This window comes from Poeciliopsis prolifica, unplaced genomic scaffold (assembly GCF_027474105.1).
Source record: "Poeciliopsis prolifica strain line A6 unplaced genomic scaffold, Auburn_PproV2 SCAFFOLD010, whole genome shotgun sequence".
Classification (NCBI taxonomy): Eukaryota; Metazoa; Chordata; class Actinopteri; order Cyprinodontiformes; family Poeciliidae; genus Poeciliopsis; species Poeciliopsis prolifica.
Window position 1 is genome coordinate 2,951,227 of NW_026562385.1, and position 20,027 is coordinate 2,971,253.

The 20,027-nt window shown below is 35.9% G+C and overlaps 1 protein-coding gene across 1 annotated transcript in view; it reads left to right on the forward strand.

Moving 5' to 3' along the window:
• The window catches only part of LOC129363541 (ras-related protein Rab-26-like), a 39,317-nt gene that overhangs the window by 8,725 nt on the left and 10,565 nt on the right, over nt 1-20,027 (forward strand). The window contains 3 exon segments of the mRNA XM_055035698.1: nt 10,899-10,940; nt 12,794-12,860; nt 14,389-14,441. Of these exon segments, the coding sequence (XP_054891673.1) occupies nt 10,899-10,940; nt 12,794-12,860; nt 14,389-14,441 (162 nt within the window).

Sequence of the window (20,027 nt, forward strand, 5' to 3'; positions counted from 1 at the left end):
GTTGGTCCGGGTCCGTCGGGAACGCATGATATGACAGATAAGGCTGTTTTCTTGCCCCACATGAACAACCAGGGACTGAACAAAAACAACTGCGCTGACACTGAGCCATTTTCCTAGCCTTTTAATGCTAAGTTGTCCAACCCCACATCCGCTTTCAAACCCGGAGGCGTGAAAAAGGTCCATCTTAGAACTCAGAACGTTCTAAGATTGTCGTGAGGGCAAAATCGGGCCCAACAATCGTGTAGTGTGAACTGGGCATAAATTTGGAAATACATTCAGAAAATGTTAAATAGAAAGTTCAGGTTCCCTTTAGGTTGCTTTTATTTGTATGGTTTTTTTTACTGCTATATTGTCTTAGCTTCGTATTAAGGTAAACCTTCCAAAACAGTTTATGTAAAAAGAATTGGTTTTAAAATATCAATTATTGGCCAGTGTTACAATGATGTGATTGCACTATGCACTGGACTCTCCCACACATTGGTCAGTTGGGCCTCTACTGACTCATGTTACGTAAACAGCACCAGCAAGGTTTGCTTTTTTTTTTTTTCTGTTTTTGTCATTTTACTGTTAACATTCGTGGTCAGACAACACAGAAATTTTTGTGGATACAAGAATTACAGATACAGAACATTGTAGATCAAATCCAAAAATGACCAATTATACCATGATTTAAAGTGGAGTCCATGTCACAGGCTTGCCCAAATACACGAGTCTGTCCTCATTTACTTCTCTGAGTCACGAAAATCATGGGGACATTAGCCAGGCCAAGCTTTACCTCAAGTTGAGCCTGGATCTGTATTCGTATCAAGTTCCAGACTTTCAAAATCACTTTGAAATACATGCATCGCCCAGGCATTTACCAAAAAAATGAATTACTGCTGGAAATGAAAACGTCATAGTTGTCATTTTCAGTCGTGTCCCTTGGAAAGATGAAAAAAGTAAGAAATAAATTATTGTTGTACGTGGAGAGAATAATGCGTTTTTCTGAGATATATATATTTTTGCGTACTTACCTGTACTTACCTGGTGTGTTATAAATGTCTCAGTCATAAGCTGTTGCATTTTTATGATTTTGAACTGCTGTTTTTAACCATTACCCATCATTACAATCAGTGGCTCCTCATATGCCACACTAGTGACAATTTCTAACATTCTTCTTAAATAAATCTGATGAACAGTTGTTATTGCCATGCAGACTTTTAAAAGTGTCCCTGATGGACAGAGTTACAAGAGCTGGACTGACTTGCCAGGAAAATACAACCCACAGTGCAAATGTGTATCACTTGGAGAAGACATTTCTCACTGTTATCAAACTGAAAATATTTCTTGTTATAACGTAATGTAGAAAAAGTCATTGCTGACCAGAATGGGAAGCAGAGTTGGTACAAGTCGTATTTTATTCGTTAATATTTATGTTAAATATATGTTCATTTTGCTTGTAATGTCAGAGTAGCAAACTTAAAATTGCTATCTTTTTCTGCCTCTTTTGAACCACTTACCATTTTAAAACAGAATTCATAAATTACTTTAATAGTTCAATTGTTTTCCATTCTGTGATTTTCAAAGCCTCCTTATCCAACCAATTCCCATGTTTATAGATTAGTCGATTCTAATTCAGCTGAAACGACCTTAGAAGATGAAATGTGTGTAAAAAATGTGAGTTCACTGAATTAAGACTTTATCAGTGTTTAAATAGAGCAACAATGACCCAAATAGAAATGTTGTAATAGTTACCAACTCAAAGAAAAGTTTCTGTTTTACCACAAAGTACACCCTGAAACCAAGATGCTTACGGGGTGTAACAATTCATCCTCAGATGTTTAGTGATTTATTGGGGGCACTGTGCATTGAAGTAGCCTATAAAAAGTCCCTGACAGGTTTAGGAGAGATGGATACCATCAGGCATACTAACTAAAACCATCATGTTTGTAGCTGCTGGTACCAAAACAACCTTCCTTTGGATGGTTTTTCTTTACAGCAGTCAGACTAATGAGCAGGGATAGCAAACGGAAACCACAGTCAGCAGCTGTTTATTCTGGGTTGTGCGAAACTGTCACGGTTCATGACAAAAATCTACAATCAGCTCATTAAAGGTGAAAATGAAATAACTTTTAATTCCCATACAAGATCAAGTCCCTTTTTCCCATTAAAACGGGATCAGTTTATCGTACACTGACTCTGCGTGCCACTTCTTTGGCTTTATCTTCAAGGCTGACGTGTTTGAAGGCATATTTCTATTTCAATCACAACGGAACAGTTTGACATGTAACACACATCTCTTCTGAATCGTATATTCTCTGATGTTATTTCTGCCTTCGCTTAGTATGTGTGCGGGGGTGGAGGGGATGAATCAGGCAAGTTCCCTCGGTGTTTTCAAAAATTTTCAAATGAGAGTGCAATTAATTTCTCTTTTTGCATTTCAATATAGCAAGCACCATCTCCTTGCCTGAAAACAGTCTGTCCAATAGATAGGAAGCATTTTCACTTTTGTTTATAAATCAACATTTGTCTGGTTAGATTACCCTGTTTTTCTAAACAACTGTAATTCGAATGATGAACTGAAATTTTTTATATTAGATTAAAGAGAAACTAGAAGACAAAATGAACCCTTACTCACTTATCTCCGATCTATGCAGATTCGTCTGCATAGATCTGTCATTGTTACTAGGGGTGATTTTTATTTGTTTGTTTATACATACTATATACATACTTTAAATTTGTCATTTGATTGTATCTGAAAAAGAGGTGACAAAACTGCAAGACTTGTATTTCGTTTTTTGTTGATGTTCTTTCAGTTGAAACAGGATTTGTGCGTACTGATGTCATGCCTCACCTCTGACCCCATAATCCTCAGCCAAAAGTTCAATGGCACTGTCTTATTCATAACTAGAGTTTTTTAACGAGAAGACATAAATTTAGGGTAAAAAAATAAATAAAAAATAACCTGGCAACACACTGCCACGATTAGGTCTGGTTTTGATACATTTTTTTTGCATTTAAAGGCTATTCCCAAACATTGATTGTGTAAATCTGAAATCTTTTGCATGTTTCTTTAGCTCATCGAGAACAACCGGTGTGCTTCCCAATCATGTTAATCAGTCACACATTGTTCAGCACATTTAGCAGCTGGCAGTGATCACATCCACACAGAGAAAATAAAAACAGAGATTGACAACAAAAGCTAAGCAGATGTGGAAGCTGTTAATGAACCAGGGGAGGTTCAGGATGGCAGCTTTAGTGATACCGATCCCTGATTGCAGCCAGGCATTGTTCACAGCCTCTCGTACATCACTGTTGGCTCATACGCTCTATGAAAACTGACAACGTCACCATGACAGCTGTTATTTTGTCTAATGGATGAAAGCAGTGTGCTCACATTCATGAAATTAAAGAAAACTATAAACATGAGCCACCACAAAATACATTTATTTTATAGTTGAAAATATTTATCAGAAAATATTTTTTCTGCGTGTCTCACATTTAAAAGCCGATTTTCGAACCAACCCCTTTGTTTAAGATGGGGACTTTTTTTTTTTTGAAGAACCAGTGCAGATGAATGTCATTTTTATGCAAGTGTTTCAGAGATGCTGGGAATCAATTAAAGGGTGCACGCATACAACATGAATGGAAGTCAAAACATGGTGCCTTTGTATGTTAGATCAGTATTGTCTGAAATTATGTAGTTTCTGTGAGATCCAGACATATCAACCAAACTAAGCAGAAGAACAGATGTATTGCCATTGTGCACACTCAGCAGAATAGAAAGGAAAATAGAAAAGATCTTGAAAGCTCATTGTTAGTTAAAAGGAGCAAAAAGTAGAATACTGTGGCTTACAAATATCAATTACAACCATTAATAATATGTGCATTTCTAGCTACTTGTTCCGAAAAACACACAAACCCAAATACTGTGAACAAAAAGCTAACAAAGAAGTAACAAATCAGGGACTAAGACCAAGAAAGTGTAACTAACGACTGCAACTCAGGCCCTGATTACACAATAACAGTTCCTGGAGAAAGTAGAAGAGTTTTGTTGTGTTTGTAGTGTATATTTACATAAAACCACTGAATGTTTTCTCTGACAACGGGACAGTTTGAAAAGAGTGCAATGGTTCTAAAACATACCGGCTCTTTTCTTGTAAACAGAATAAATGGATCTTTCTGTCAGGGAATCCCTAGCGCACATGCGCACTCAGCTTCAAAGAACCAAGCTCTGACTAGTGGCGTGACGAGAGCATTACACGTTTTCGATGTGTACCGTTACGCTCTATGATTGTGTAGCTTTCCTCTGAAGCTCCATCTATATGTTTTTTGAGATGCAACTATTAACTTGACCTCTGATTTTCCAAAAGAACAAAACAAAACGTGGCCCATCGACAAATAGATTAATACCTACGAGCAGATGCAAAGCATCTCCTTAACTCATCTTACCAATAAATTGTTTCACTTTTGCTGTACTGTTGCATTGTAAAGGTTTATGATTAATTGTTTGGCATTTTAGTTTTTTTTGCCAAATTGAGAGTACTTGACAAATTTTTACCCAGTTCATGCTTACAGTGTGGGAAGGAATGCACCTTAATCACAACAATTATGTTATAGATAGAATGAAAAAATCCAAAGAAAAGGTTTCAAATTAATGTATTAAATGCAAAAGTTTACATCCATTAGCTATTACACAAAAGCATGCATGTTAAGTAAGATCATCTCACTACATTACTCTGGCGTGTGATCATATTTATGCATGATGATGCTAACTTCTTTTTGCAATTTACTACTCTGACTTATTAAATCTGTCTTCTAATCAAGACAGTATTATTCAGAGATGGGCTAATCATTAATTGCAGCATATGTGGTACTGATTCAGATATGCAAAACATGGAAACATACTCAAGCTGAAGAACTGAGCCTCCGTTCTTTGAGCTGCTGAGTCATAAGCCTGTTCTTCCTCAGGAATGGCACTCTAAAATGGAATAAATAAAGACAATCAAGGTCTGTAGCACTCAGATAGTGTTCATCAGTTTGAGTTTTTGTTTGTGTGCATACTTACACACCCCTCAAACACTGACAGGAGGCTGCTTTGTTCATCAACATCATCTGACATGGGTGCACTGAGTGCATTATTACATGGTGAAGTGTCTGTGACTAGTTAAATTGGCTTTATTATGTGAAATATGAGGTCACCATCTTCAGATGACTTTGAGAGGCTGACTCATGCAACAAGTGGATGTTAGTCATTGCTTGGTTGCTGGCACTCTCTTAGAAATTAGATTTTCTTTGTTTTCGAGTGTTTTTAATGGTCATTCTCCTTCAGGGTTTTTGAATCTTGTCCATGGTTTCCTTTGTGTTCAAAAATACAAGAGCAACATCCAATTTTTGCTTCTTTTATCAGAGACTGATGTGTTTTCTTTATCAGAACTTTGTAATCTGTGGATTTGACTGTAGAGGCTGAGTAAGTTACCATGTCCTAATGTTTTTTTATTTTTAAAATACTTTATCTAAAAAAATTTATATCATGAAAATGTCCGATACTTTCATTTCATGGAAATTAAATATATGTATTAGATTTATTCATTACACATACAGGAAAATAGTTTAAACCTTTATTTTAATGGTGATGGCTAGAGCTTACTGTTAATGGAAATTCTAAAGTGAAGGTTTTAGAAACTGAATATTACATAATTTAAATGTAAAGCGTAGTGTTCTGAAAAGTTTGTTCATTTCTTTGCAGTTGGCACTTTGTTGGGTTTCTTTTTTGCATGTATTACTGCATCAATGTAGCATGAAATGGAGGCTACCAACCTCCATGTCATGTTATTGCTGGGACTCTAGTGTCTCTCATTCTCCTTTTGACAGTCCAACATATATTCTCTTTGGGGTTCAAGTCAGGCTAGTTTTCCTGCCAGTACCAGTCGCATTGTGATCATGGAATTAGCTTTTGGTACCTTTGACAGTGTGGACAAATTCCAAGACCTGCTGGCAAATGAAATCAGCCTCTCCATACGTGGCCTAAAATTTCCTGGTTGTGCTCACTTCATTAAACTTTTCAGCTTTACCCTCCTGTCTGGACATTTGTCAAGTCGACAGTCTTTTAAGACTATGCAACCTTCTGACCCAGGCCATTTTGAGGCTCAGGAAGCCTTTGAAGGTGTCTTGAAGTAATATCTGATTAGACCATGACACCAGGAGTACCCAATATGTAACTTTTCCACAACATTCCAACCTCTCTGTTTTGCTCATTGTTCTTGAGGTTGTTTTTTCCTACTTAATGTTCTCTCATAAACCTCTGAGTCCTTGCCAACGCTGCTGTTTTTAAACTGGCATTACCTTGCATGCAGGTGGACTCTATTGGAGAAAATGTGGAAAAGTTCAAGGACTGCACTGAACACTATCCATATGTTCAGTGACTGTTAAATTGTATTTCATAACCATTTTAGAGTGTCATGAGGAGAGTGAATACAGACAAGCAGACTGAGATGCAGCAAGAGGATGAAACTCACTTTTCATCTTGTCTTTTGAAAAATTTTCTTTGAAATCTTATGTCATTGTTAATGTCTCTGCCCATCCAATCAAAGCCTCACTGATCGTGTACTTTTTTCTGTTGTGCTTACGAGCACAACTAGAGATGACTGACTGTTACCCACTCTGCTGCCTGCCGTTTTGTTGCACGCCTGCTTTCGTGAGTGGGTGCAAATAAAAAAGCGAACATAATGATACTAAGTCACACTGCCTCAAAAAAACTTCGCTTAATTTAGTGAAAAATGAATTAAGCTCAAATATACTGCCATTTACCACTGCAAAAGAGAAGTGGTTCCTTTATGAAGACCTTTCTCGCAATGCTTTTATGAGTCTCTGCCCTTTACTAAATTGAAGGCATTAGATGTGTGGTTGCATTACCAATAGAAGTGTCTGTTATTAATGATGAGCAGCTTTACCACCTGCTGCTCTAATGTCACTAGAGAGGTGAGCGCCGAGGAGCGCTGTGAATATTTGATGATGGAATGAAATACTTTATTGTTGAATATTTTGGAAAAATAAAGTGATATTGGAAAAAGTTTTCAATAACAATGGGATAACTGTGATTACTTAAAGATATCAGGATCCCTTTAGTTCTGTTATTCTAATATGTGCAAGTGGTTTAGTTTTTAGGAGCTTGTCAATTAGGTTTGAGTTTAGCTATTCAGGAGCCTCCATTTGTGGAAGCAGGGTACATTGACTGAGACACATAGATATATCTTGATGCCTTAGCAATCCCTAGTTTATGTTTTCTTTACACTCATTATCCAGAATAGCATGCGCATTTGAGAGTTGGAGTTTCAACAACCAGCCATATTTCACAGCATGGTCCCTCCGCCTCATATGATTATTCACCATCACACTGGGCCGCAGCACAAACACATACTTAGAGCCATTTCCATTTTTATCAGCACTCCTTGTGAAATGTCATAAAGACAAACATTGAAAGTGTCCGGGCTAGCTCTCACTGCATTCAGATGAATAATGACTGCATGATAGATGCCCCAAAACTGCTTGTGTCTGACCCGCCTCAGGGATCATCTTGCTCACAGTGAGTCTCTCGGTTGGTGTGAGCGTTTTGCTGCAGGTTACAGGTGGAGGATCAAACCCAAACCAGAGGCTTTCCTGAAATATGAAAATGCAGAGATGGTAAGAAAGTAGTCATCCAATCAATTTAGCTCACCTCGTAAAATATTGAAATATAATATTTGAGTCAAATTCAAATCATATCCTTTTTTTTGCTATGAACTTCTGTTTCTAATGTCATTATGGGTTTTTTTATTATTATTTTTCTCTTGCTGCCATCCTCTGCAACTTAATGAGGAGAAGAGGTTTTTGGGTTTTTTTGCAGCGCTGCAGTTTCAATTGTAAAAGGACCCAAAGGCCCTTCACTCTCTCAATTAGTCTGGCTTCAAAATCACCTGGCCACCCAAGTAGAAAAAATCAATACAAGTGAAAACTGCCCCTATTACACTGACTGCAGGTATTGCTGTGGTTTGGAAAAGTAGCTTCAGTCAAAAATGAAGAAAACCTTTACTTCAGAGCTCTACAGAGGGTATTCAAGTTCTCAGACGAAACCTTATTTGTTCTTTTTGGCTATATTAAGCTCTGCTCTCCAGTGAATTTCCAGAATTTTGCTCAAATCATTTTTCCCAATTTTTTATTTATTTTATTTTATTTTTTTCACTCAACAAGTTCAGCATCAGTAGATTAATTCCTTGAAAAATGTAGGTCATATTATATGTAAATGTGATGCAGTGTGGTTTATTATGATCTTTAAACATGTCTGGGACTTCACAACTCAAATATTTGTAAAGTATTTAATCTCGTAATTTCAAGAGACTAAGTCAGCTTTGCTCTGAACATACTGGAAAGTGAAAAAAGAAAATGTATTAGTTATTCTCGTAACGTAACTAAGTGATTAATTTTCCTACAAAATATCTGACATTTTAGGGTGATTTGAATCTTTAGTTTTATATATATAATTACTCAACAATTTTTATATATATATTTATATATCGTTCACTGAGTGTTAAACCCAAATGTTTAATAGACGCAATGATAGTTGTAAATGCATTTTTCTGTTATAAAGTTAAGAAACACACTACTTGTGTTTTTTGTTTAAGGAATTAACAAATAATTTTGTCAATAAAAATTGACAAAAGTTTCACTGCATATTTTTGCAAATGTGCTCTTATCCATTTTAATGCATAGTTGTGAAGTGGGAAAAAATATATATATATTTGCTTCTCAAAATCTTTGACAAGTTGAAGATTTCTTGCATGGCACCATAAAACATAATCTGGCTCAGTCAAAAGATGATCTTTATAAAATATTTATTTTTATGGATGTTAAACTGTATTATTTCAAGTTGAACCATAATTTTTAAGCCCCGGCTGGTAAAATGTGTGTCCCTGACAGACAGGAGTGTTATGTGAAAGACTACTTCGGTGCAGAGTGTTTGCACAGTATGTCACTGTGCGTTAGACATGGCAGCTGGGGACCGGGTTTACCACCCTGACTCACAGTACTTCCATCCCACATCTGCTCTCCAGTTTATTGCCCTGGTGAGTTGATTTATGATTTCCGTGTAGAGTGCAGGTAGCGTCATTCACTAGCAGTAAAGACATCTTGGAACAGCCTTGGATGGACTTTTCCGTACGATTCTTATCAGCACTAGTAATTTGTCACATAACGAGGCTTTCTATGGACGTCATGTTCCTGTTAGTTGCATCATGCTGCACCCATTAATGTTTCATAGGCTCACACTTTTGACGGGCTCTTCTGAAAGCTTCTCTAACATCTGTAATTTATGATCCCCATGAAGTGCTGTTTGAGTGAATCTATTCTGAGGATATGTTCTCAGTCGTGTACGTTGGGGGAGAAGACAAGAACCATTAAGTGGCTAACACCGAGTGTGTTGCTCCTAAGTGGAGGATTTTGTATTTGAAGATGTTCTTATCTTAGAGGGTGTTTGCAGCAGTTCAGGGAGTGAAACTTACCTTAAAGTGGAGCTTTCTGTGAACAGTTTGCTGAGAGAGACGTGAAGGCAAAGTGGAGGTAGTTCTTGTTAAAGTGGGATTTGCTGCCTTTCTGAACAGGTCTTCATGTCACAGTAATCTGGCATGTATTAGATGATAAGAAGTACCATTTCATCATCTTCAGTCCTGCATTTCTGGCCCCAGTGGGTCTAACCTGAACATTTTTCTCTTAACAAATTCAGCATTATTACTAAAGCAATCAAGCTGAGCTAAACCCCCAAAGTCCTCACAGTGCTGTGATCACCACATTCCTTTCTGGGTCACTAAATATTCATGAAGCCTCTAAGCACATTTTGGGTTGTTTTTAGCAACAACAACAAGTACCTTGTCTTCTGAGATTCCTTTCAGACTCCACTTACAGTCTAGCTTGCAGCTCAAATTCTTCCATGAATATGTATGAGTTCACCTTTGGGTCTCTCAAAGAACTATGAGCTCCAGACGTCAACAAAGACTATCCAGGTCTAAGTTTCATCAGCAGTGAATACCTTTGGGTAATAGGAGGACACTGCCAGAAACACTTAGGAATATTCTATAGGAAGTAGGATGATTCTAGTGGAAAACTTCTCAGTCCTTCCTTGGTATCAAGCAAATTGATTTGTGTTAGTATACTAGATGGAAGAATAATTGACATTTTATTCTTTGAGAAATATAAGTATGTAGAAAATGAATTAAGTATTGTGAAGTGATTGTTCAAGATATTGTAAAAAAAGAAAGTTAATTATTGATCTCAAATTGTAATTTAGACATTTGCTGTATCTGTGACCAAGTTAATTATGGTTCCCTCAGGGTTCACTTCTTGGGATTTCTATATTCACCATTTATGCTTCATTTTGGTTAGTTCATCTGTACCTATAATCTCTGTTATAAAGTCCATATATATTGTACAAAGCATTCCATTACCAACACTTTTACCCAACTCCTCCCCCTTTTGCAGCAGAAACAGCCCTAATGACAATTTTATGCACTACTTTGTCTTTTTTATCTTATTAAATTCTGACAAATTAAACTGGAGATAGTTATTGCAAAGTGAAACAGTTTAAATGGGTTGCATACTTTTGCAAGTCACTGAACTCTCAGTAATCTTCAGAGACTAGAAAGAGATTGGTGAGGAGAGCAGAGGGGCTTCATCCACCAGCAGAATTATAATATGCCAGACTTCTTCAGAAGGAGTCCAACTGAGGTGGAGAAATGCAGAATTGATGGAAATTTCCAAGCACTATATGTAAGTGCATGAGAGCCTGATTGGGCAAAACGTTTAGCCACAAACAAACAAAAACATTGACATCTTACTTGTTCTGAAACATTTAAATTACTTTTTTTTCTTTCTTTTGGTTTCATTCTCAGAACAAAGTGCTGACCATTGATGGAGTCAAGGTGAAGCTGCAGGTAAGTGATTCACCATCAAAATGTACGTTTAGAGAAAATGAAAAGATGTGTAGATAAAATCATACAAAGATCAAAACAGCATTGCTTTTGAGATATAAAAAAAGGTTAAAACATAATTGGACCCAAATTGTGAGCAGAGTCTGTTTGCATCAAGCAGATATGAAGTTGTTTAATGTTATGATCCATACTGGTGTACAACACAGTTAAAAGTGTTTGTGAGATATCAGACTGTACTAGGTCTATGTGGCTAGCTGCATTTATAATTGTAAATGTACCCGGCCACATATTAAATAAAATGTTTATCAATTTAGTATAAAGGATGTAAACTGCAGAGTGAAATAAATTGATTGTGCAGAAATATTTAGTGGCTTGATCTGTTTTGGAAGCATAATTAACTCGGTTATTTTATTTTTGTGGTTTTGATTAAATATTTTATGGATGGGAAAATATTTACATTTTTTATTTATTTAAATGTTCTCCATTAATGAGTGTAACTTGTGGCAAAAGTAAAAAAAAATTGCAGTTGCCTTTTAATAAAAAATAATAGAAAGAAAGACTTGGGAATGACAAGTCAAATAAAAATGGGAGATTCTGTGATTTTTTTTTTTAACCTGGTTTGATTTAAAGTTATGATAACAAGAAGACCAGGTTTCCTAATTTTGCAAGTTCTGAAGTCATTAATTACTGCTTAAAACAGTAAGATCAGAACAGCATCACTGAAAATTACAGTAAGTAAAAAAAATATATTTGTTCATTTGTTTTTATTAACTAATTAACTAATTGCATATTTTCAAAAGCAACATTGTTTGAGTTCTACTTCGTCTAGTTTGTTTTTGTTAGTCAAACCTTATCAGTGTTGTTATAAAATCCAGCTGGTTTCAGAAAACTGGCTCCAAAGCAACAAGGATGTAGGAGCTGAACTAAATATGCAATTACTGAAACTGGTATTTTTCTCAGGAGGCACAGATCAAAACAAAGCTTTGAAAAGACCGAACATAATTTTAGAATAAACAAAACAGTGACTAAAACTTGAATATAAAGTAGCTTTACTGTTGACACACTGATCATAATTTATTAGGGATATCGCAATTATTTAGCATTTTTTTGTCCCATATATTTATCAATATTTGTAAATATCAAGCCAGTCATACCTATTTGATTTTCTTTACAGCAAAATATGTGTTGGTGGAATTTCTACAGCTTGAGTGAAATTAGACAAACGTCTATAATGTGACAACTTATTATCTACAGCATAGATAGCTTTTTAATTTGATTTTATTATCTGGAGACGTACATATGTCTACAGTCTTAATAAAATTAATCCAACTGATTTTACTATGAACAATTACTGAATTTGTAGGGTGACTCTAGCATTTTCTGTTTTTATATAACTTGTTGATGATTTAGTTCAAAACTTTGTAACTTTTTGAATTAAAGATGAAAAGTTCAAGGTTTTTTTTTCTAGCCTACTTCAAAATGAAAAACTTTGCACATGCAGCTATCTATAGATATCTGAGACAAACATAAAGAGCAGGTGCCATTCAGTCTATGTTTAACTGAAAACATTTAAAAGCACAGGCTGAAAGGGAAAACCCAAATGAATTAAATAAAATTCCAAACAGCACATTGACAGCTTTTGGGACTAGCCAGTCACTTACAAATGCTTTGATCAGGAATCACATCCAAAACTCACAGTGTTTCACCACAGATGAAAGCTAATCATGTTAACTTTGTAGTAAAAATAGTAAGGTAGGAATTTCATGCTCACAAAGTAAATCATGTCATTGTTTTAATATCAACTCATAGCAAAAACGAATATCTTTTTTTACTTTAATTTCTCATCTTGTCTCCAGATCTGGGACACAGCTGGACAGGAGCGTTTTCGCAGTGTCACACATGCCTACTATCGGGATGCTCACGGTGAGATATTCATGCCCCTTTGCTGCTTTACCATTTCTGGGGAAATAATCTTGTGATTATTAATAGTGTGTGACATCATGGTTAAGTCTTATGCTGCAGTAAGGTTTTTGTGTATTTACCATTTGATAAATATTTCTCAAATTGTGGTATATTGATTCTGATACAAAAGTACAATAAATTGACTTTCACTAGTTTGAGCTGAGTTTCAGGTATTTGGTTCTTCTTAAAATTTTTTTCTATAAAACACAGACAACTTCCTTGTCAATTAATATGTGCTCAGACTGAAAACTGACATCCAAGACAGCATATTGGTTTCTACAATTTGTCATTTTTGAAATACTAATTCATATATTCTAACTTCATTTATTTACCTGCAATCAAGGCCGTATAGAATTGTTATGCACTGACTCTGTTTAACTAGATTTAAATTGGACTTCTGCCTAATTGCTAAAGTTAAGATTTGTGTCGTGTTGACGCTCTAAACAAACATTTTTAAATTATTACACATTTATAAAGGTTTATATGAACATGAAAGCAGGTAAGTGTTGTTTTGATGGAACTTTTAAAGGTTGCTCCATTGCCATCAAAACAAAAAATTTATGCCAGTTATTTTTCTAAGACATGTTGGTTTAGCTGTGAGTATTTACTTCCACTCTGCAGTGTTTATCAAGTACTGAGGTTTTATAACTCTGTTCAAAAAGGGAAGGACGACACATTCAGGATTCAAGGTCTCTGATGTTTTGTAATCAGTCATCACGTTGCTCAGTGTTTGTCTGTGTGACTGGATTTTCAGACACATCTTACAGGTTTTATCTTTATAATTTAGCAAATTCTTACTGGTGGTTCTCAGATATCTCTGATAAGCCTGTAAGAAGTCAATTTGAAATTATTATTAAACTCCAGCATGTTGTGCAAATGATAAACCAAAGCAGCTGAATGACTTTTTATTATGGTTGAATTTTATTTTATTAATTTTCTCTTCAAAAGTTTGCCTTAAAATGCCTTAATTTGTCATTAATGTAAATATTCAGATTGTATTAAATTATTTTTGCTGCAAATGGGAGACATATGTTCAAAAACAGACATAAAGCATCTTACTTACTTTCGTTTGTTCTCAACATTTTGTTTATTATATTTGTTGTTTTCAATGAATGTGGCCTCGCTACTCAAATTGCAAAACAAATGCAAAATGTATATATTTTTTTTCCTCAAATTGTCTATTATTTAAACATTCCAGCATGGCAAAACTTCAAGACAGCAGAGATGCACAGGACTTACCACAGTCATGCAACAAACAACCCTTTATTTTCCCCGATGTGGTTCTGAGCCATTGAATGACAACAAACAGCAGCTCTCCCAAATGAGAATTATGATACGGTTTATGATCATTTCATTTTCCTGTCCCCTGAGCTGATAAATAATAAAGTGAGCTTAACCAGAATTTATTGGTAATGCAAAAAAAAAAAAAAAAACATTCAATGTTTGTCTGTCAAAGTGTTTTCACCCTAATCCTTTTTGTGTCTTTCAGCTCTGCTCTTGCTGTACGATGTCACCAACAGATCATCTTTTGACAATATACAGGTTAGTAATTTGCTTTTCTTTTTAAAAGTTGTAATTTGACTCAGAATCATTTTTCGGCTTATTCAGACCCTTTTCTCTCATTACTTGAACACTTGCTGTGATGCTTTTAATCAAATTGTACTCCAGATATCACATCTAATATTGTGAGAAGAATTCTGGTTGTGTTTTCTGGGGAAAGAGACACAATAAGATAGAAAGATTTAGAGTATGAATGTGACCCAGCAAGATTGATTCAGATTTTTATCTCTCCATGCCTTTGAACATTTTCTCTCCATGCATTTGAACTGCATTGCCTGCTGAAGGAGAAATATAAGTTGTCCCAGGCAGCCACATGTATCACTCTTCAGGCGAGGAGAATCTGTGGAAAGCTAATGCTTTTAATCTGACCTCTCTTTCCTCCAGACTTTACGTTATGCTGTATCTCTTAATCTATTTCCTCCAGTTGTGTGCCTTTCAAGCAATTTGGTTAACCTCTACTCTGAGTCCACACAGGGAGATATATCTTCTGAATTTGATTAAACTTAAGAATTACTGTTCAGTGAGCTGGCCCACTTCCAAGGCAATATTAAATTCTCACTTATATATTAAATATGACTACTCCTAAAAGCTCGACCACTCCAAATACTGAGTTTTAGTGTTGCAGGAGCAGGCATGACAACTTTACACAGAAAGCTGCCAGCTGAGTCCAGGTGGGACTGAAACACAATAATAGTTTCCTAACAAAATAGAATTATTATATCATATCATTAACATTATTGTTTATGTACTATATTTAACAGGGGAGAAAAATAGGACAACACCACACATGCTGCAATATAGGGCCTTGTTCAAACCAAGTTTATAAATAACTAACATTGCAAAAAAAAAATGAATAAATAAATCTAGGGGTGTGAATACTTTGGGAAGCCACTGCACCTCTTCAGAAAACAGCAAATAGTTGTCTGAGTGATTTATTTATATTTATATTATGTAGTTTTGTTATGTTAACATAACATAACAAAACTTAAAGATATAACAAATGGTCAACTTGCAGTCTTCCTCACTCCAACATCCACACAAAAGAAAAAGGACAAATATAACTTGTAAGCTGAATGCATACACACTTTGCATAAACACACTGGTAATCACAGTACATGTTTATTAAATGCTTCCAAAAGTTCAACAACCTAAAATAGCAAGGAAATATAAGATCCAAAATTGAAATGTTGAAAAACAAAAACCTAAGGATTGAGAGACAAATGGAGCATTCAAATAATAAATGAATTTACAGCTAACCCAAAACATACACCTCCCTGATTGAAAGTAACTGAAAAATACGTGAATCCATAAAATGCAGCTTTACTTTTTATGCTTTGGCTGAGTCCTGACCACAAAAGCTCTGAACGAGGTTGCACAATAATATTTGGAGAGACGAACATCCCATTGGAAAACTGTAACACAGCTGGTTGATCATTTGTGTCCACACAGTCTAAGCTTTGGATTTTTCTGTTTATATTGACAAAATGATTGGACCAGGCAAGAAACAAGAAATATCCGCTTCATGCTGGGGAGATTTAAGGAGATGCATGCGCAGTCAGACTGAATGCCCTCTGAAGGGTTAAAGCGAAAAATACCAACCATATTCATCTTACAGCTTGAAGAGAGGCAATTTTGAGCCTCTGTATTTGACATTGTACACAAAAATTGCTCTTTCAGGGACCAACAGGCTCTAATGGAAGAAGAGGCTGTTTGATATTAGACTGTAGAGAAATGTGATGTTCCTTTATGCTTTGAGTGATCCCTGAAGCAGGCAAGATGCTTTTCAAGTTCAGATGTGAGCAAAGAGCAAAACAAAAGTCTGAGCACAGACTGCCGGAAAGAAGAATTTGTTTGGCAGTTACACAGGGGAGGATGAGTAACTGTCAGCAATCTGACACACTGTCTCTTACCCTTTTTATGTTGAGGTGGAGGAGCTACAGAAAGTCTTATGCACTTTTATATGGATACAGCACACAGGACTCCAGGCTTTGTTTTCCACTAGGATCCCATCTATCCAAAAAAACCTCAGGTTTTCTACTGTAGGGCAACTGTGAACGTGTACTTAGACATAAGTATATCATGACAGCAAAATGTCCATATTAGATTCAACCACTGTCCTCGTCACCACAAGCAGTATTCATCATGGGTTGGAAATTTTTCAACTCTACCTCAAAGAAGTTAGGTTGCTCAGCTTTGTCTGCTTCTCATTATTTTCTTCTAACACCAAGCAGTATTCCCCTAAGGAAAAGGCTGGCACCAGAGATGAAATTGCTTCAGAAAAAATAAAAATAATAATCTGCTTACTAATGCCAACGATCTCCTCAAACTTTGGAAATATCCAGAATCAACAATATTGCCTTGATTGGCAATATTGATCCAAATAAATGAAAAGAAAGGATTGCAAGATTACTTATTATATATACTTTTTTTTTCATTTTATTGTTTTAATCTATTTGAAAAACCTGTTGTGGTATTATTGATGCACAGTTGTTTGTGGAAAGGAAAATGCAACGAGTTCACAACTTTAAGAATGTCTCCAAAGTGTTCGGTTTAAAAGCCCAAACTTCAAAACCTGATGTATGAACCTACTGAGGTTACTGGACATCATTATTTAAAAAGGTTTTTTAGTCTCTCATTGAATCTGAGTATTCTTAGGAAGCACAGAATGACATCTTTCCTCCCCTCTTCTCCAACCATCTGCTGCACATTCATTCAGCGTCTATTAGTGAAATAAGAAATTCTGGCTACAAGCCCCAGATGGCTGCTGGCATGCCGCTGTCTAACGAGCATTAACTCAGGTTATTGAACACTAATGGTGATAAATGTTGCTCTGAGGGAAAGATATAAATCAGATGGAAATAAAAAAATATATTTTCTACCTTCAGCTCTGTTCATTTTTGTATTCTGTCACCGTCTCCTTAGAGAGGCAGAGTTAGAAAACCATAGCATTACCATTATTGAAACTGTTAATCATTTTTAGAGAGAGAGGCTTAAAATATAAGCCATGAAAGGCTCAGTCAAATCAATTTAACTATATATTCAGTCAGTTTCATTAAATAACATTGCTCTGTTTTAGGAAGTTTGAAAATAAAATTTGCAGATTTTTTTATTTTAGCTACAGGTTGCAACTCAGTCAAACCAACACAACATAGGGGCAATTTTATTTTACTTCATAAAAGTCTATGCAAGCCTCCATTGCAAGTAATCTGTCTTTTAGACTTCTAAAAATCAGCCTGGCTTTTGTGTGATTTAGATGTTTGGTGATTTTGTTGTCATTAACATGTTAAGAAGAGGCCTATAGCTGCTTCTGCTGCTGCTATTGTGGTTGCCAAGAGAGTTAACTCAGTTAACTGAGAAAAAACTTTTAAACCTTATGAAATAGCATAAAAGACAAAACATTTGTTGAAGAACAGTTTTAACCATTAGTTTTAGCATCACGGCACAGCTTGCAGGCACAGGAAGTCAGAAAATATTGCTCCTGGAATATGGCAAAAAAAAAATTAATGATTTTTGTACTATTGCATTAGCTGAATGATTTTAGTGAAATGCAAGACACACCTTTTTATAATCCTTTATGTAGCTCCAGTAACTTTATTTGTTAGCCTAGAACAGTTTCATTATGGGCACTGTTTTGAAGTTTGGATTGGATGTCTTATGTCATACAACAACTTGATGCTTTCCCAAAAGGGTTAAAAAAGTATTAAATGGTAAATGGACTGAACTTATATAGCACTTTTCCAGTCATTTTGACCACTCAAAGCGCTTTACACTAGAGTCACATTCATCCATTCACACACCGATACACAGACCGGTAGGCAATTTAGGGTTAAGTGCCTTGCCCAGAGGAACATCGACATATGGGAGGAGGAAGCTGGAATCGAACCTACAACCTTCCGATTGCAAGACGACAACTCTGCCACACAACCACAGCTGCCCTTTAATCAGTTGTAGTTCCTTTTCTTTTGAGGTAAAATAAAATTAAAACATGATCAGAGCTACAGAATCAGTCTAAGTGAATGTGGCTTTGTGAATATAAACCTTTTCCATTCAGTAAATGTGGAATCTGTGATGCACAAATACACTAATCAAACGAAGTTCGCCTGGTTCAACACATGATTTCTTCATAGGCTTCAACGACTTGATTTCCCCAATCACTCCGGGTGGCAATTTTTTTATCCTGACTGAAAACCCAACTGTTCAAACAAGCATTTTGACTTTGATTGATCAGCACGTCCCATTATTTTACTCTCTAAATTTTCCTTAAAGTCTTATATTTTAAACATGTTGCTTTTATTTCATTTAATCCATATGGTGTATCCGATAAAGTGACCAGTTAGTGAATTTATTGTGAAGGTGATGACAATGCACTTTTTTTGTTTGTTTTTGGAGGATTGCGGTTCAAAATGTTGTTTTTGTATGGGGTTGGCATCTGAAAAGAAAATCCTGTCACCTTTTGTTTATTTCATCCTTTCTCAAAATTTGGTGTCTTTTTCCGTAAATAAATAAATAAATAAATACGTAGATACTGCAGCATTTCTCAGGTCAGGGCCATCAACTATTATTGCAAGTAGAACTTTATAGAAATTAGAATAACAAAATACAGCTCTGATTGGCCTTTCTGTCCATTTTTCTGTGCATTTCATGTATATTGTTCAGAACGTTCAGCTGCACCGACCAATACACATAATAAAGAAATATTGATTGATCCAGCTGTAGAAATCAGAATATAAACAAGCGTTATGAGAACCAGCATATTTTTTTTATATCTATCTCCTGAAAAAGGCTTGTTTTCTGTTTTCTGATTCTGAAAAGATGCAGACCTTTTTACCTCTTTATGCCCAAAATCAGTCAGTCCTATCCAAATGAATAGGCTGCCAAAAACAAAACCTCACTGATTACATATCGACTTTCTCCAATCCAAATTAGAAAGCCCTCTTTGTAGGCCTGTAAGTATAACATAATGTTCCGTATTGAACACCAAAGCTTTTACACTGACTGTTAAACGGTCTGTTCTTGCTTGCAAATCTTGGTGTGAGATTGCACGTGCTGATGTTCCAATGCTTCATGGGTACGTGTCTGTGTTGTGGAAATACAATGAAAGCCTTTAGGGAGATGAAACATTCGGCTGCTTGTTTTCATTCATCTCTGTCTGTCCCCAGGGCATGTTCTGGCTTCAAATGAAATGGCCGCCTGCCTACCACATTGCTGCTAGTTAAATGTCATGGCACCAGCACACCAGATGGTGATGAGAGAAACTGTCTGTAAATAATGCAGTGATATAAAGTCAAATAGCAATTATTTATAATAAGAGGATGTGCCGGCATTTGAAGAGTGACTCATTCTAGGCTTTCAAGTGTGCTTTAAGGCAACTTAAGAGTTTTTCCACACTATCAGGTTCGATACAAGTGGATTAAGCCATGATATACACTCGTCTTTGCAATGATTCCAGTACTGTGTTGCTGCACTGCATGAAACATGGACTGGCACCACAGCTCCAGTGTATGAGGAGACATATAGGCAGCAGCCAGTGCAGTGTTGCTGTGCATAAATCTTGCAGGTAAAAGAGAC